Below are 19009 nucleotides of genomic sequence, written 5' to 3' on the forward strand. Positions count from 1 at the left end.
CTTTGCATGCATGTGACTCATTTGGGCCGACGCTACCCAAATACGGAAGCAATTAATTAGAGACTATTTCTTGCACCCAATAGAAATCACTAAATTTGCTAGCACATATTGTAACTCAAGGAAATTTATCACCATGGACTAATTATGACAGTTCCCACATAACTGTACTACAGGATGAGAATGTTCTGGTCCTACAGACTTGAGTGTTATGGTTCCTGGGACAATCGGGAATTAATTAACTGGGTCATTCTAATCTGAAATTTTAGGGAAGTCTGCTGACTCCACACTTGCATGGGGTACACAGCAGGTGTTTAATAAATGCTTGGTGAGTTGATTCAACTCTCAGGAGTTCAAGGGTAGAGCTTGAGCCCAGTTCTCTGTATTATCAAAGTTTTTCCCTCCTCTTCTCTCTCCACATTGACCAACTTGGCCCAGAAGCCCTGACGGATGTCAGCCATGACTGTTTTCTTCCAAGTCTTGGTTCCCCAAACTTTTATTCCCTATTGCCAATTGTGAAAAACAGCCTGGTGTTCTCTGTGATATAATACAGTTGTTGGTCTTTCAAAGGACACAGGACCACATACCTTTAACACACCGCTATGCTTTGTACCTGCCATTTTCCTGCTCAAGGGCCCCAGGAACCGCCCCCCCCCCAAAGCCCCAGTGTCACCCACGTCCAAAGACTGGTCCTCGCTGCTATAGACGCAAGTCCTTCCTGAGGGGTTGGGGAAAGGGGATCTTGCATTTCTCCCATCATTTCTTTACCTTTTTTTGCTTCCTTTCTGACAGGTTTTCCAATGCGTTTTCTTACTATGGATTAGTTCTGCTCACCACTGAGCTCTTTCAGGCAGGAGATGTCTGCAGCAGTGAGTATCAAACTCCCTTTACCAGCTAACCACTCCTACCCCACCATACACAGTCACACACACATCCCCGCCCCTCGTTCAGCCCTTCCTGAGCCCGGCCACGCACAAACGCCAGTGACTTTGTCCCACAGACTCCAGAGAGAAAGTTTCTTCCAAATCCGAGCACAAAAGACCTGGACTGCGGTCTCCGAGATGCTCTGTAGAAACCCGAACGATCTTGTCACGATAGAAGGGACATTATAGCAGAGTCACCGCTTATGTCACGCAAAGGGCTCGATGAAGTACAACACTGAGTTTGATGGCTGTGACCCCGTGCGGTAATTCTCACGTGCATGTGAAGTCGGAGAACCGGGTAGGATCTCAACCCTGGCCACACAACGGAATCACCTGGGGCCAGTTAAACGATGCCCGGGTCAGTTTACTCAGCATCTCCGGACCCGTGCGTTAGTGGCTTTTAAAAGCTCCCCCGGTGATTCTCTCGTGCAGCCGGAGGTGGGAGCCACTGGACAAAAGGAACAGCCAGGAAGCAAAGACTATATGCACATGTCTGGGATTTCAAACAATTCTATCTTTAAAAATAGGTTCCTAGCATTGAGCCCAGGGTGGAGGCTAAAGGGATCAGGTTCTCACTTGTCTGTAGGATTTACCTGGTTATCTTTTTCATAGTAAGCCTCTATAAGCTTAGTTAATAGTTTGGTTTATTGGTGTGAGGATTTAATGAGTTGGTGGCTCAGTGGCAGGTCTGGGATTTGGTTATTGACTGCAGATCACATGCCCCCAACAGTGGACCCGCTTAAGCAAAACAGAGGAGGATCCAGGGGAATGTTACAAAGCAGGGGTTGGCAAACTTTTTCCAGAAAGGGCCAGCTAGTCAATATTTTAGGCTTTGTGGGCCATACAAAGAAGGAAAAAAGCCGTGGACAATTGGTTAACGAACAAGCATTGCTCGTGTTCCGATAAAACCTTATTCATGAATGTGAATTTGGGGCATCCAGATGGCTCAGCCAGTGGCGCATCCGACTCCTGATTTCGGCTCAGGTTGTGAGCCCAGGGTCATGGCATTGAGCCCTGCATCGGGCTCCTTGCTGAGCATGGAGCCTGCTTGGGATTCTCTCTCCTTCTGCCCCTTTCCTCCCGCTCACGTGCTCTCGTTCTCTCTCTTTCTCTAAAATAAAAAAAAAAAGTTTGATGAGTACGAATTTGGACTTCATATCATTTTTATGTCATGAAGCGTTAGTCGTCTTTTGATTTTTAAAAATCATTTAAAAACGCAGGGGCACCTGCGTGGCTCAGTCGGTTAAGCGTCCAACTCTTGGTTTCTACTCAGGTCATGATCTTGTGGTTTTGTGAGCTCAGGCCCTGCACTGGCTGCAGGGAGCCTGCTTGGGATTCTCTCTCCCTGCCCCACCCCCGCTCTTGCTGTCTCTGTCTCTTTCAAAATAAATAAATAAACTTAACAAAAAAAAATTTTTTAAGGTAAAAACCATTCTTAGCACGCAGGCCAGGCAGAAACAAACTGGAGACCAGATTTGGCTTCAGGTGATAGTTTGCCAACTCCTGTTAAAAGCTCTCTCTTGGGACGCCTGGGTGGCTCTGTCGGTTAAGCATCCAGCTTCGGGTCAGGTCATGATCTCATGGCTTGTGATCTCACGACTCATGAGTTCAAGTCCCACATCGGGCTCCGTGCTGACAGCTCGGAGCCTGGAGCCTGCTTCAGATTCTGTGTCTCCCTCTCTCTCTGCCCCTCCCCCACTCATGCTCTCTCTGTCTCTCAAAAATAAATAAACATTAAAAAAAAAAAAAAGCCCTTTCTTCTACCTGGGCAGGAGAAGTGATACCGTGGAACAAGCCCACGGGTGGAAATCAGGGAGCCTGGGTTCCAGCACTAAGTAGCTGTGTGATCTTGGACAAGTCATTTATTCAATATTTTCTATAAGCCAGATACTGATCTGGGTGTTAGGGTACATCAGTGACCACAAAAGACAAATATCCCTACCCTGTGAGCTCATGTTTTGGTGGGGAGAGAGAAAAAGAGAGAGAGAATAGCTTAATAAGTGAGGCAATGACATAGTGTGGTAGAAGGTGATGGGTTAAAGAAAAAAATTTTAAGAAAAGGTAAAATCATGCCTCTCATACAAATATATAATGACCGCATGTCAAAGATTTTAACTCATCAGTTAATGAATGAATTAGTTAAGAACTGTGAAAAGTCTGAGGATTTACCTATTTTCCAGCTAACACGTTAGGCGTGCACAGTTTCCACAGATGCCTGCAAAAGACACAACACTCCTGGATCAGAGACAAAGGACTTTGCTACTCACAGTAATAGCAGTAGCTGGAGTATCAGCATTTCTTACACCAGTGAGGAGCTCCCATTCCCACAGGGTGATGTGAAGAGAGGAGGTCACACCTCCAAGAGCAGTGGGTTATGTTACAAGAGAGGATCTCTGAGCTTAGGGCTCCCAGCTCTCTTACACTGGGTGGTAAGCCTGCCTGCTCTTGCCCTGTGGGGAGACACTAGACCATTGAAGGCCATAAGCAAACCTGTTCCTTACTCCAAAGGTAGACGCTCCCTGTCAAGGCTGTTGGTTAAACCAAGGTCCTTGAAAAGATAGTCCAGAACAAAGAAAGTCAGTGCCTCTGCTTATAAACCATACAGAGATGTGAGCATCTGTGGGGAATTGTCTACTACCACCGGAGGTCTGCTAACACCACAAGAGGTAACAACTGGTTCAAAGGAGAGTTCAAAAGATACACGTATATAGGCAATCAGAAATGCAGAAATGGCTTTACAATTAGAGGCACAACTTGTCAGTATGCATAAGGCAGTAATCAATTGCATCACCAGACACAACTTGCATTTTGATGAACTAGAAGCCTTTGCATTAATACCAATATTCTATAATGTGCAGATCTCAAAGATAACGAAAAGCAGGACAACCTATAAGGGTACACTAGACAAAACATTTTGCCCATTTCAAAATCTTTCACGCTGTTTGTTAACAAATGTATAGGAAAAGGAGACAGTCAAGCAGGGCAAGGGAGGTCAGGAGGGTGGGGCAGAGCAAGGGGCAGTGGGTATGTTGAAGTCTTAAATGGGGGTGCTCGGGGTGACCTCCATGAGATGAGATTTAAAAAGATATAAAGGATGTGAGGAAATTAGTCATGGGATCTATAAAGAGCATCCCGGAAGAGGCGACAGCCAGTGCAAAGGTCCTGACGCAGGAGTATTGAAGGAAGAGCAAGGGTACCAGTGTGGCTCGAGTACAGTGAGCAGAGCAAGGGAGAGAGAGGAGGTGAGATCAAGGAAGTCATGAGGGCCAGGTAATATTGGTGGGGATCATCGAGGCCACCCTGGAGTCTGTCTGCCACAAACGCACCTAGTGTGTGCCATTTCTGGGCTAAGCGCACTCATATGCACAGCCTGCCTTCATTCTCCCACCCACCTTGCCCAGTGGTTTCATCAGCTCTAGTTTTGTGAAGAAACTGAGGCTCAGAGAGCTAAAGCGCTGCTGGTTGGGATTCGAACCTGAGTCTGTCGGACTCCGGAGCCTGGGCTCTTTCCACGGTGTCCCAGCTGAATCGTACCCAGGGAAGGAGGTGTGGGGGCAGGAGGGTGTGATTCAAGTTTCTGAGAATGGCTCTTTTTTCTCCTGTCTCCCACCTTCCAGTCTCTAGCCAGAAGAAGGCGGTAGAAGCAAAATGCAGCCTGGCCTGTGAGTACCTGAGTGAGGAGGATTACATGGATCTGCTGTGGACCACGCTCTCTGAGTTTCCAGGTGAGGGAGCTGTGGGAGGTGGGGGCGGGGGCAGGGGAGCCCGTGAATGTGGCCGCTGTTGATCTGGTGGCTCCACCCGGTGCTGCTGCCTGGGAGAAAATCCCCTTTCTAGGGGAGCTGGAGATTAGTTTTTCAACCCTTAGCTGCAAGTTGTCAAGAACTGTAAAGGCTACTTAACAAATGAAGCCGCCCGTGTCACGCTCCCTGGCAGAAGACATGAGACTCCTGGGTCAGAGACAAAAGACTGTTACCCATGGCACAGCAAACAACATGAACAGCGTACTAGTGTCAGCTCCCCGTGCTCTCAAGTCCCACAGGGATGATGAGGGAGGGTCCAAGTGGATGCTACACACGCAATGGAGTCATGGGTGTAGCTGCTGTGCTCTGACTCTTGTCCTTTGATGAGAACCCGCTCACTCAAGTGTGCACAAAAGCTGGTAATGGATGATGGTTGCTACTTAAGGAATTACCTGAGCATTCCCTACCATGTCGTGAGTGATCTAGTCCCTATATTCTTGACTCTGTGTTCCACAGTTTTCCTTGGCTTCCCAGTATCTTCCTCAGTCCCTTTTTCACTTTGCTTACCTAAGGAATCCCAAGCTTAGGGAACCCAGATCTTTCATAATGGGCTGCCAGAAACTTGTCCAGCTTTTGATCTAGAGAGATACGTCATCTTTATGGACAGTATAACAGGCTTGCTCTTTGCTCTGGAAGGAGACGGTATCTCTATCTTCGCAAGGCTGTTGGCTATCCAAACAGAACAAAGGGCAGCCAGTACACAAAAATATAAGAGATCCATGGAGAATTGTCCCCCATCAGCACTCACACTGGAAGGACTAGTGGGGAGTCAAAAAATCCAAACCTGCACATAAAGTGAAGGTAATTTATCTTTTTCCTGTTAAAAACTAGTAATTATTACAACAAGAGTGGTATTTATTGAATGCTTACTTTATGTATATCAGGCTCTATCCTAAATGTTTTCTAGATACGACTCATTTAGTCTTTTGTAAAACTTAGTTATTGAAATTCAAGTTAGTTAACATACAGTGTAGTATTGGCTTCAAGAGAACCCTTTGATTCATCACTTACATATGACACCCAGTGCTCAGCCCAGCAAGTGCCCTCCTTAATGCCCTCACCCATTTAGCCCATCCTCCCACCTACCTCCCCTCCAGCAACCCTCAGTTTGTTCTCTGTATTTAAGAGTCTCTTATGGCTTTCTTCCCTCTCTGTTTTTATCTTATTTTATTTTTCCTTCCCTTCCCCTGTGTTCATCTGTTTTATTTCTTAGATACCACATCTGAGTGAAATCATACGATATATGTCTTTCTCTGACTTATTTCGCTTAGCATAATACACTCTAGTTCCATCCATGTTGTTGCAAGTGGCAAGATTTCATTCTTTTTGATTGCTGACTAATATTCCGTTGTGTGTGTGTGTGTGTGTGTGTGTATACCTGTATACAGGTGTATACACACACACACACACACACACACACACACACACATATCTCACATCTTCTTTATCCATTCCTCAGCTGATGGGCATTTAGGCTCTTTCCGTAATTTGGCTATTGTTGATAGCATTGCTACAAACATTGGGGTGCATGTACGCCTTTGAATCAGCATTTTTGTATCCTTTGGATAAATACTTAGTAGTGCAATTGTAGTAGGGTGGTTCTATTTTTAATTTTTTGAGGAACCTCCATACTGTTTTCCAGAGTGGCTGCACCAGCTTGCATACGCACCAACAATGCAAAAGTGTTCCCCTGTCTCCACGTCCCCGGCAACATCTGTCGTTGCCTGAGTTGTTAATGTCAGCCATTCTGACAGGTGTGAGGTGGTATCTCATTGTGGTTTTGATTTGTGTTTCCCTGATGATGAGTGACGTTGAGCATTCTTTCACGTGTCGGTTGGCCATCTGGATGTCTTCCTTGGAGAAGTGTCTGTTCATGTCTTTTGCCCATTTCTTCCCTGGGTTATTTGTCTTTTGGGTGTTGAGTTTGATAAGTTCTTTGTAGATTTTGGATACTTACCCTTTATCTGATGATGTCATCTAGTCCTAGGAAGTAGCACAGTTATTCCCATTTTGCACCTGAAGAAACTGAGGCTCAGAGAGGTGTAGCAAAAACAGTTCCTGGCAACTTGCAGCTGCCAGTATCTGCGTCTCTGTGCCTGAGGACTATCTCAGGAGGAATGGAAAGCTTCAGTATCTAAAAGCAAACAAACAAGGTGGCTGCAAGTGTCAGGGAGTTAACACCTGGGAGCTGCTTTCAAACGGTAATTGCAGGAGTTGGTGGTGTATAAATACCCCAGCTTCCTCGCCCATCAGGCAGGAGAATTCTAAAATGGATATTCCATACTGGCTCCCAGAGCCCCCCAGTGGAATTCGGTAGAAATGACCCGCAGTGGTAACTTGCTTGACATGCACTCTTGCCTTCCCTTCCGCATCTTACTTTCCCACCCTCCTATTGGTTCTTCTTTGGGTTGCCTCTCAACTAAACACTTGTACCCGGGCCCTTGTCCCAGGATCTGCTTCTCGGAAAACCCAGCTAAGACGCTAAGTGTCCCACACCCAGCAGGGCTAAGCGCTGTGGTCCCACCCCAGAGCCCACGGTCTTCACTCATGACTACGCCATCCATCTATCTTCCGAAAGCCTTCCCGCAAATAGCTCACAGTAAGAGTAGGGACTCAGAGTTAGACACCACGTTGCCAATAACCGTTTCCATGACTTCATGCACTCACCATGATTTTTCATGATTTCCATGGTATTGCCTTTCTGAAACTCAGAACAAATTCTTACTTATTACATTTATGATTTGTTGTTTCTGTTCACTGGCGTATCCCAAGCTCCTAGCACGACAGTTCCTAACACAAAGATAGGCACTTAATTTTTTAATGAATAAGTGTGGGAAGTGGGGCTATTGCGAGCATTTATTTTGGGGGGTTGTTTTGATGATGAAGCGAGATAACAGATGTAAAAGTCCTGAGCCCACATTTAACAGTTATTATTAATAATAAGCACCATGCTGTAGTGTCTCTACTGAGGTTAGGGAATCTTATTTTTACTTAGTCCCATTTTGCAGGGGAAGTAACTGAGGCCCTGAGAACGCAAGGGACTAACGTTCACTCACATGGTCATTGGCAGGATTCAATGCCTCCAGGGTTGTTGGACTGAGGGCCTCAGTTCCCCACTGGCTGTTGGCCAGAGGCCACTTTTCGCTCCTCGCCAGGTAGCCTTCTCCATTAAGACCAGCACCTAAGAAGAGTCAGGGGGCGAGAGAATGCCAGCAAAACAGAAGCTGCAGTCTTTTATAACCTCATCTCAGAAGTGACATCCCAACGCTTTTCTATATTCTAGTCATTGGAAGCGACTTGCTGGGTCCAGCACACTCTCAAGGGTAGTGATTATGCGGGGTGTGAATACCAGGGGGTGTTGGGAGCCATATTGGAAGCTGCCTGCCATGGTGCCCTGCTCTCTTCCAGGTGTCCTTGTGACTCTGTGGATTATTGACCGCCTGGGCCGCAAGAAGACCATGGCCCTGTGCTTTGTCATCTTCTCCCTGTGCAGCCTCCTGCTGTTTATCTGTGTCGGAAGGTGGGTCGTGAAACCCCCTCTCTCTGGCCAGCAGGCCCACTTCTCAGGGCATGGTCAGTGGCTCTTTGGGTCTGTAAGCTGTGGACTGTACTCCTGGTGGTCATCTGAGAGATCCCTCCCCAGCCCCTCACTAGGACTCTTGACTCTTGACCACAGGATCGGGTTCATATTTGCGCCTCTGATGGGGTTAAGGGTGGGAGGGCACTTTGGTTCAGGTTTCGCCCCAACACTGTCACTTTTAGACTTTGGACATTGTCCACCAGTGAGATCACGCATACAGCTCTTTATGTATGGGTTAAAAGCATTCCTTTGTTCAATGGAAATACTTCAGGGTCCTGGTTTATAATCCCCTTTTGGCATTTCTCCATTTTTCCATCGAGAGCCTCAAAATACGGAAGTGGCTTGTGCCTCTCTTGCTCTCGGAGAGGCCCCAGACCATACCTGATGAATCTGTGGAAGGCCTGGAGAGGAAGCTTAGACCCTGACATGGGGGTGTTCTCAGACATTTATGGGAACAATGGAACAGAAGGTCGGGGGTCAGGATTATCCTAAAAATACTGAACAGAAGTTTGCTTTCACTGGCTCAGCTGGCACCTGACTCAATTCCTGCCCCTACAAGGTTCCATCTGGATTTTCAAGTGGTTTATATCACTTCTCTCTGACCTTGCCCCCAACCTGGACTCACAGACGTTTGCAGCTCTTACCCTGGACTTTGGAGAAAGACAAAATTTATAAAGGCAGGCCTTTAGAGATGGCACTGGGATTGTGTGCCTGTGTGGATTGGGTGAGGGTGGGCTTTGCCCATTTCTAGGGTATAAATTCTGCCTGGGCACATAGGACTTTGCTGAAACAAGTCAACAGAAGAAAGTACCTGCTCATCGACTTTTTTATTTCTCTCCCTAGAAATATGCTCACTCTGTTACTCTTCATTGCAAGAGCGTTTATTTCTGGAGGCTTCCAGGCAGCCTATGTTTACACACCTGAGGTAGGAGAGGTGTCTGGGAGCAGCCGGGTCGGGGAGGGAAGGAGCTCTGCTTTCAGAAACATCCAGCCTGGGATCCTCAGCATGAGATTTATCCTTGGGCTTGGGTCTGTCTGGGTGGGAACAGTGAAGCTCTTCATTATTTCAGGCTATCTTCCTGTCTTTTGCTTTTTGCTTATGAAAGCTAATGTTCAAGGTAAAAGTTCTGAATGGTAGTGAACGGTATAAAACCAAAAATTAAAGGGCCCCATATTCCCCCTTCCTAGACACAACCTTTTTGAATAGTTCAGTTTTTTTTGAAGCATACACTAATTTATGTTAGTGGGTGTACCAGATTGGGTAAGCGAGCAACTGGGAAGAGTTTTAATACAGAAGCTAATTACAGTGGGGAGGGACAAGGCTGAGGGAAACACGAACGTGACATAGCAGTGCCCCCGAGCTTGCAGTGGGGTGAAGGTGGCTGGGGACTCTGCCGCCACCCAGAGTCGGTGGGATGTTGAGAGGGGAGTGTTCCAGGGTCCCAGGAGAGAGCTGCGTAGAGAGAAGTTGTGACCTTCAGCTGAGGGACACATGGGACTGAGGCAGCCTGGAGGGAAAGATCAGGAGAATAAATACCCCGACCCCTCTCTTCTACCCCCTCCCATCTCCCGCTGGGGTTGCCCATTGGCTGAGCCTAACCAGAAGCCAGAAGGCCAGGGAACCCTTGGTGGTCCACATCGGCCAGCCCCAGGGCAGAGAATGAGGTGGGGAAATTCGGAGGGAAAGATGAAAGACTGTGAGCCCAGGACATAGGAATCTACTTTGTTCTTTTTAACAGTTACTAATCTATACTATATATACAATATTTACTACGTATAGTATATCCTGTATACAATATACTAATATATACCACATATTACATACTATACTATATGGTGTATGTATAATATATATATATTTTTATTCCTCCCTTTATTGTGTAGTATATAACTATATATTATATACTGCATTTTTTATACTATAAATACTATATATATTATATACTATACTATATAGTATATGTACATATTTTTTATCCCTCCCTTTACTATACTGTGTAGTATATAACTATATATTGTATACTGCATTTTTTATACTATAAATACTATGTCTATTATATACTATATAGTATATATATATATGTTTTTATGCCTCCCTTTACTGTGTAGTATATAACTATATATTATATACTCTATTTTATTATATTATAAATACTATATATATTATATACTATACTATATAGTATATATACATATTTTTTATCCCTCCCTTTACTATACTGGGTAGTATATAACTATATATTATATACTCTATTTTATTATACTATAAATACTATGTATATTATATACTATGCTATATAGTATGTGTACTTTATATTATATACTATATTATACTATATGGTATATATATGCATATATATTATATACTTTACAATATAGTACAGACAAATCATAATTTTTTAAAGAGTTTATTTATTTATTTAGAGAGAGAGTGGGGGAGTCAGTGCAGAGCCTGATAAGGGGCTCGAGCTCACAAGCCATGCAATGATCATGGCCTGAGCTGAAGTCAGACAGTTAACCGACTGAACCACCCAGGCACCCTGGACAAGTCATAAGTTGATAACAATTCTACGGATATTTGGCTTGTTTTCCAACTTTTCTCTATCACAGACAGTGCTGAGGTAAACAGCTTTATATAGTCTTGGGCACACGTATCCTTCCTGTAGAATAAATGCCAAGATATGGAATTGTTGAGTGAAAGCCTATCAACGTTACAAACATTGAGATGAGTTGAAAAATCACCTTCTAAAATGTTGTACAAGTTTGCGCTCCACACAATAGCGTCTGAGCGTGCCTCAGTTTCCCACACTCAGGGATTATGGGTTGTTTATTTTATATCTATTGTATTTTATTTCATCCTATTTTTTCAAAGTTTAGTTAAGAGAGACTGAGACAGCGCGGGGGGTGGGGGGCAGGCAGAGAGAGAGGAGACAGAGAATCCAAAGCAGGTCTGAGCTGCAAGCGCTGGGCCCCATGCGGGGCTCGAACTCACGAAACCGTGAGATCATGACCTGAGCCGAAATCACGAGTCAGGTGCTTAACCACCTGAATCGCCCAGGTGCCCCTAGTTCGTCTTATTTTAGATAGAAGCAAAGGGAGGAGAATATTATATGCCAGATATTGTGCCAGGGGAAAACGGGTGTCTGGATTAGCCCTCATTCCCGCAGCACCCCGGAGCCCTCGCTCTGAGGCATCGTCCTCACCCTGCTCCAATCCTGCCTCCTCCAAGAAGCCCTCCCAGATCTCCCCCTCCCCTGACTTCCTTGTGCATTCAGTGTCTGTGCCCCTCTTCTAATACTATGTCTGCCGATCTCGTTTGAATGGTAAACTGTGGAACATCCGCCGGGGAATACAATTACGGCAGTTAATGATGAGGTGGTTATGAGCAGTTAAGAACGAGGTAGGTATCTATATACGATGTCAAGAAGATTTCAAGACATAGCGCTGAATGGATAGAGCAAGCTGCAGAATGGTACGCTATGATACCGTTTATATTTTAAAAACGATGCTGTGTATTTTGTATACACATATTTTTTAACACACCTGGGTGGATACATTCCACACCTTATTAATAGCGGGAACCTCTGGGGAGTATTTCCTAGGAGAGGTTGTAGATCCAAGGACGGCCGGGTGATTTCATTTTTGACAAGGAGAATACATTTATATGTTGCTTGTGTCGTTGGGTGAATTAAAATATCCTCTGTAGGGGTGCCTGGGTGGCTCAGTGGGTTAAGCGTCAGACTCTTGGTTTCAGCTCTGGTCGTGATCTCACGGTTTGTGAGTTCAAGCCCCGCATCAGGCTCTGTGCCGATAGCTACAGAGCCTGCTTGGCTCTCTCTCTCTGCCCTTCCCCCGTGGGCTCACTCTCTTTTTCTCTCTCTCTCTCAAAATAAATAAACACTAAAAAATAGAAAAAAATAAAATATCACAGGTAAATGCATATGGTATGCACTCAAAAACTTGCTGAGCGAATAAATAAACGAACGAACGTAGATGTGTACACGGTCATAGAAAAACCTGGAAGGATATACATTCAAACGTGACAACGGCTATCTCTGAGTTTTGGGATCATGCGTGAATTTTATTTTTCCCTTCACATTCTTCATTCTTCCCGAGCTTCTGCACAGAGCATTGGAGTTGTTAGAGGCACGCTAGCTGCTGTAACAAATAACTCCTCAAAGGGAATGTATTGACCCAACAGCAGTTTCTCACTAATGAAACAGTCCAACCTGGTGTTCCAGGTTGGTGGACAGCCTCCATTTCCACAGTGATTCAGGGACCCAAGTTCTTTGCATCTTGCAACTTCATCCAGTAATGATGAACCAAGGGTGATTTTGCCCCCCAGCGGCCATTTGCAATGTCTGCAGATATGTTGGGTTGTCACAACTCAGGAGAGCCGTATGGAAGGTTCTCCTGCATCTAGCGGGTAGGGGGCAGGGATGCTGCTAAACATCCGCCGATGCCCAGGACGGCCCCTCACCACAAAGAATGACCCACCCCCAAAGGGCCACAGTGCCAAGGTTGAAAAATCCTGCCCCAGGGCCTTGGAGCCCTCCTTCCAGCCAGCAGACTGGGGAAGGGAGTGGAGAAGACACTGCCTTGGTCTGGAAGATGCACAGTCACTTCTCACTTTGCCCGAGGGAGAGCTAGGCACGGGGCCACTCTGGGTACGAACTGAGAAACTGTGTAAGCATTTCAATCTCTGTCTCAATGAAACGCCTTGAAAGGCTGGGGCCGGTGCTGCGGGGTGAACTAATGAAAAGAGGCGGGAGAACAGTATCTGGATGCAGAATGGGGAGTGGTTCCTGGCGGAGTCTTTGGAGGCCAGCCACCCTGGGCACCGAGGACCCCTAACTGGGTTCTCACCCACAGCTTGGCCTCTCGCCCTCTTTCTCCATTGAACCTCCTATCCCCTTTGAGATAAGAATCCCCACCTGGTCTCCCACCCCTCGATGGGGTCACCAACACCCGAGTGATCCACGCTAACTCCGGGCCCGCGGGCGTCAGTCCTGTCACTCCTGAGCCAGAGTGGGGCTGGGGGAAGGATCCTGCATTTTCTCAAGCCCGCATCCGTGGCTGTGTTTCAGGTCTACCCCACGGCAACTCGAGCGCTCGGCCTGGGCACCTGCAGTGGCATGGCGAGAGTGGGTGCTCTCATTACTCCGTTCATTGCTCAGGTAGGTGTCACCTCCGAATCCGGGGTTGGGGGGAGGTGGGGAGGGGCGCAAAAGCCAGAGCACAGAAAGCAGTTACACCACGTTCAGACGTCTGCAGAACCTTCCGTGCACCTCATCTTCTCTTACCCTAACAGCCCGTCCTATGAAAGGAACAGTGTTGCTTGCAAATGAGCAAACGGGCTCAGAAAGGCAAAGCGACTTGCTCAAGGTCACACGGCTGGCAAGCAGAGAAGCTGGGACTCAAACCCAAGTCTTTCCTATGCAGAAGACCCGGGGTGTGGGGGGGGGGGGGGGGGGTGCACCATCTGTTTGGGCCAAAAACAAATTGGATGAAAACAAGTAAGAGGAAAACAAACTGTTGAAAACAACATGATTTAGTGGGAAACAGATGTCCCTGGCCGTGGTTTCAGAGTTGGATAATGAGGTGTTTTTGCAGAATTTTGCAGCCCCTTGTGTGTCTTGAAGCATTTCTGTCCGTTTTTAGGGATCTTATTTCGAAGTCGTTTTGCTTTTTTTAATAGCCTTTATCGCCTTTTTTTTTTTTTTTTTTTTTTTTTTTTTTTTTTTTTTTTTTACCAAGGTACAAGTCTCATAACGTAAAATGAATCATTTTGAAGTGAACAGTTCAGGGGCGCCTGGCTGCCTCAGTGGGAAGAGCACGCGGCTCCTGAGCTCAGGGTCCTGAGTTCAAGCCCCACATTGGGTGTAGAGAGTACTTAAAGAAATAAAGTCTAAAAAATGAAAGTGAACAAGTCAGTGGCATTTAGCACATTCACAGTGCTGTGCAACCACCACCCCTATCTAGTTCCAAAACATCGTCATCAAATAAAAGTCCATACCCCCCCCAAAAAAAGTCCTATTCATTAGACAGTTACCCCCTTTTTCCCCCTCTTCCCTTGCCGACCCCAAGGTGCATTTTTTTAAGTTTATTTATTTGGAGAGAGAGAGAGAGAGTGCAAGAGCAAGGGAAGGCCAGAGAGAGGGAGAGAGAAAATCCCAAGCAGGCTTTGCACTGTCAGCACAGAGCCTGATACGGGGCTCGAACCCACGGACCGTGAGATCGTGACCTGAGCCGAAGTCGGAGCCTAACCGACTGAGCCACCCAGGGGCTCCCAAGGTGCATTTTTTTTTTAAAGGAAGCTCTACACCCAACATGGGGCTTGAACTCGTGACCCGAAGATTAAGAGTCGCGTGTTCTACCGACTGAGCCAGCCAGGTGCCCCTGTGCATTGTCTGTATGTACCTATTCTGGATTTTTCACATAAATAGAATTCCGCCACGTGTTTCAGCCAAGTAGCTCTGTTCTGGGCTGTTGTGTCTGGCCAGTGTATGTCCCCACTACCTACTGTTGGTTGAGAGCTGGCCACGCGCCTGCAGGGGACCGAGTCGTCTTGGGGTTTCCTCTCACTGGGAGGGGGTTACTGCCCTTACCCATCTGGCAGATGAGCAAATGAGGCTGGGCTCTGCTGTTAATCTAGAAAATCCGCAGAGGTCCTGCTCTGAGAGAGAGTGTCGTTTCAAGTAATACAGACCCTAGAGCCTGATGGGGATAGAGCTCAAATCCCAGCCCCGTCCTGAGTATCTGTGAGAACTCGAGTATGCCACTTACTTACCCCTCTTTGAGGCTCAGTTTTTCCCCTCTGCAAAATGGGGACACGTGCCTCGCTCTGTCGTGAGGACTCAATGGGATCAGTGCAGAGAGCGCTTACAAGAGGGCCTGGAGTCATCAGTACCTCCCGAAGGGTCGGTGGCATCTGTGACTCAGGAGGGACGCCCTCACCGGTACGTGTCTCCCTCCCCCAGGTCATGCTGGAATCTTCTGTGTACCTGACGCTGGCAGTTTACAGTGGCTGCTGCCTCCTGGCCGCCCTGGCCTCCTGCTTTTTGCCCATCGAGACCAAAGGCCGCGGACTGCAGGAGTCCAGCCACCGGGAGTGGGGCCAGGAGATGGTCGGTCGAGGGGCGCATGGCACAGGCATCACCAGGTCGAACTCTGGCTCTCAGGAGTAGTGACCGATGCAGGGCTGAGCTGGTCTTTGGGGCTGTAGAAGGCAGGGAGCTGGTGGAACCCAGTTGGGGCACCGACCGTCACTGCCGACATCCAGAACTTACCCGGGGGGACAACCTGGACCAACAGGGTTTTGTGTCTTGACTCTGTTTGCTCATATTCATCGAGATCCACCTGGGAATGGGGAGGCATTTGCTCTGGGGGGTTCTCTGTGTGTGTGGGGGGGAGGTTTGTCAATAACCTGTGGACCTGCATGGGAAAACTGCCACATGAGGAGTGGCCGGTGTCCCCGAAGGCCAACCGGGCGCCACCCGGAGTCAGCCAGTCGCACCCTTGGTGAACAGTAGCCAACAAATCTCTGTAGATACAGTCCAGGCCCAGAGCCCCGTTAAGACCTGCCACCCAGGGAGTCAACACCTGCCATCCACCAACAGTACCTGTTCAGTAGGTTCTCCTACATCCCCAGCCCCAGGCTTTCTTCTCTGAAATCGTGGGTGACCCAGATGTGGCTTGAACAGCTTTTTCCTGGGTCTGAGAGATGCCCTCTCAGAAGAGGCTCCTCGGTTTGCCTCCCCATGGCCTGCCCAGTGGACACTCTGGCAGATGGACGTGCATTTGAACTTGAGCCACGTGCCCCCTCCTGGTCCCTCTGGGGCTGCTCTCCCTGGCTCCAGGAGATGCACATGACCAAGGGGACAGCCGGGCTTACCCCAGATGACACCCCCAGAAAGCTGTCGTCCTCTCCCGCCCCCAGGAATTGGGGACTGAGGCCAGAGGAGGTGAGGATAAAGCCCAAGGCCAAAGCAGGGGCCTCCCCTTCGGAAGCAACGAAGGCCATGCTGGGGGCCTCTTTTCTGAGCCCTTCGTCGATCAGGCTGGTTGGTGACTCTTGGAGAAAGAAAACAGTTAACTCAGGTTTCCGTACTTTGGAGCTGGAGGGTGGGTACATGGCTAAATGGGCAGAAAATGAAGGGATGCTACATCACCCACTCACTCCCATTGGGATCAGGGAACCAGGAATCCTTCCTCCCTGGTTTCTTCCTCTCTGCTCTCAAGGGCTGGCTTGGTCTTTACATACAGGTAGCTCCTGGGGTCCCAGCCCTAGTTCCCAGCCACCAGTGGGGAGGAACGGGAGGGCCCGGACGTGTGACATGTGTACATTTTCAAAGGAAGAGAAGAGCACTCGGTTGGGTTTGGTGTTGGCCTCTGGAGGAAGGGCTGACCCCATGTCTCAGCAGACAGCATCCGCCTCCAGGATTTGGTTTACATGAGCCCTTTCCCCATCATGAAGGCAGGGAAGCCAGAGGAGGAGGGAGGAAGCTGCTGGATCCCATCAAAGGCCAGAGAAGACTGACCTTCTGCGTGGAGATGCCTGCTTGAAGCAAACATTTTGAGGAAGCCAAATGTGTATGTTCATCTCTTATTAAAACATGTTGGTGATGGACATCGTAAGGGTCCAAGTTTGTCCATGTGTCGTGATGTCCTAGTGACGGTTCACCTTAAGGACCTTGCCAACTTTGTCCATCCAGGGTCATCGCAATGCTGTGGTACAATAATCTTTCCAATATGGTGGACAAGTTGCACAAGTTGGTGGCCAGTGTCATGGCTTTGAGTCTGATGGAGACAACACTCTCTTTTGATGGTGTGGAGGTCACAGTGGGTGACTTGCAAGCCCGAGTCGTGGGTCAATGGCAAACAATCCCATGGGCCTGAAATACAGACCACAGCCCCCTTGGCCCGGCAGCCAGAGAGGAGGTGGCTTGGCCACCTTGGATCTATCCCTCCCAAACACCCACATTTCCTTAAACCATGGGTGGTTATGCCTCTATTTCTGATCTGCTGAGCTCTCCTGGGTAACGCAAAACTTTTGCTTGTTTTTTTCTTTCTTTTCCTTCTTTCCCTTCTTTTCTTTCTTTCCCTTCTTTCCCTCACTCCCTCCCTGCTGTCCAGAGACTGCCAGATGTCCCCTTACACTCACCCTCAAATAACCTGGAGGAGCCAGGGGCCAGGGTGGGGAAAGAGTGCTTGGTGGGCAGGAGTATTTTCCGGGCGCTGGGGCAATGAGGCTTGCAGTTAAGGGCTTTCTCTTCTTGAGATGAAATCTTAAAACTCTTTGCCTTCTAAATTGCCTGCCCTTAAAAAAGAGCTGCACAGGAAATGTGCAGGAAAAATGCACAGGAAAAAGTGATACAAGAGCCGCACAGAAGCTGTCCAAGCTTCTGAAATATACAAGGCCTTTGGCTGAAGGCATTTGTATCTAACTGGACTATCCCAAAGCTCCTGCTTACATTAATGGAAATGTCCTCCCTTTCTCTTGGTGTTAGGAAGGATTTCAGAAAATGGTAAGAGATGTTCAATGTAGCTAAGGCTTTGTGATTTCTTTCTTTCCCTTATTCCGAGTAGTCTTAGAACCCAGAAGTGAGATGTGTTGGCAATGACATAAGAGTATCTTAGGGATGGCCTTTGAAATGAATATAGATATTCATGATTTTTGACCAGTGGTAAGTTACAGAGAGCCTTGAAGGATAAGATCAAGAGTCTCCCTTGGCTACTACTAGTAAACATCAAAGGTCTGGGATAACCTTGAGCTGCAAGCCGAAGTAAAACCAGTCAACAGTAGCTTACCCGTTTGAGTATCAGTTCTTCATTTAATGACAAGCCCAGGGTCAGGTGGTTCTAAGGAAGACTCAGCAGCTCAAAGATGTTATCAAGAATCCCGCCTCTTTTTGCTTCTCTTCTATGCCATCCTCTGCCAGTTGGCCATTTGACCCTATGCGTGAAACCTTAAGATCACAAGATGGCTGCCAAGGTGCCAGGCATCACATTTTTTTCAAAAGAGATAGAATGGGGAAGGAACAGTCACAGGAAGTTTTCTTTCTAAAAGGACAGAGTCTGAAAAAACATGTGTCTTCCTCCAGGGCTAGAGAAGGAAGGGCCTCCTTCCCATAGGATCGAGGGATACACAGCTTCTTGAACACAAATTGGGGTTCTGTTAGCATGAAGAAGGAAGGATGGTGAGAGGGGGACGGTTGAGGGGAGCCTTGCCACAGAGTTCTCAAGGCCGTTTTAACTGCAAGGAATAGAAATCGGACCCAGCTTAATTCGAGTGAAGAAACACAGCTTTATTGTAAGGCTGGGACCGGGAGTTAATTTCCTCCCGTGGCACCAGGGAACGTAAGCGAGTGGAACAGAGGTGTGTGGAGCCCACAGCAACATGCGTGTTAACTGTTGTGTCTGTCTGTTGTAACTGTATTATAGATCATGTCCTGGCATGTGGTCAGTGTGCGTGGAGTATGTACCATGCATCTGTCGGGCATGATACTCAATACTGAGGATACAAAAAGGAATGAGACACGTCCTTACCTTCATGAACTCACGGCGCAGTGCGGGGAACAGGCACTAACAAGGTCATTGTGATACAGTGTGATGTGAACCCTTCTGGAGGGATGCACAGTGTAACAGGAGGCACACAGAATGCCAATCCTGAAGCCCCACGACATCCTGGAGCCCCTTCTCACTCT

At 47.5% G+C, this 19009-nt stretch overlaps 1 protein-coding gene across 1 annotated transcript in view; it reads left to right on the forward strand.

Moving 5' to 3' along the window:
• The window catches only part of LOC115498725 (SV2 related protein), a 78048-nt gene extending 61103 nt beyond the window's left edge, over positions 1-16945 (forward strand). Inside the window, exons 11-16 of the mRNA XM_030292340.1 lie at positions 790-866; positions 4538-4645; positions 8132-8243; positions 9147-9228; positions 13391-13480; positions 15284-16945. Of these exons, the coding sequence (XP_030148200.1) occupies positions 790-866; positions 4538-4645; positions 8132-8243; positions 9147-9228; positions 13391-13480; positions 15284-15490 (676 nt within the window). The 3' untranslated portion in view covers positions 15491-16945. The remainder of the gene's footprint in view (positions 1-789; positions 867-4537; positions 4646-8131; positions 8244-9146; positions 9229-13390; positions 13481-15283) is intronic.
• Positions 16946-19009: the final 2064 nt, after the last annotated feature.

The sequence above is a fragment of the Lynx canadensis genome, chromosome D3, assembly GCF_007474595.2.
Source record: "Lynx canadensis isolate LIC74 chromosome D3, mLynCan4.pri.v2, whole genome shotgun sequence".
Taxonomy (NCBI): Eukaryota; Metazoa; Chordata; class Mammalia; order Carnivora; family Felidae; genus Lynx; species Lynx canadensis.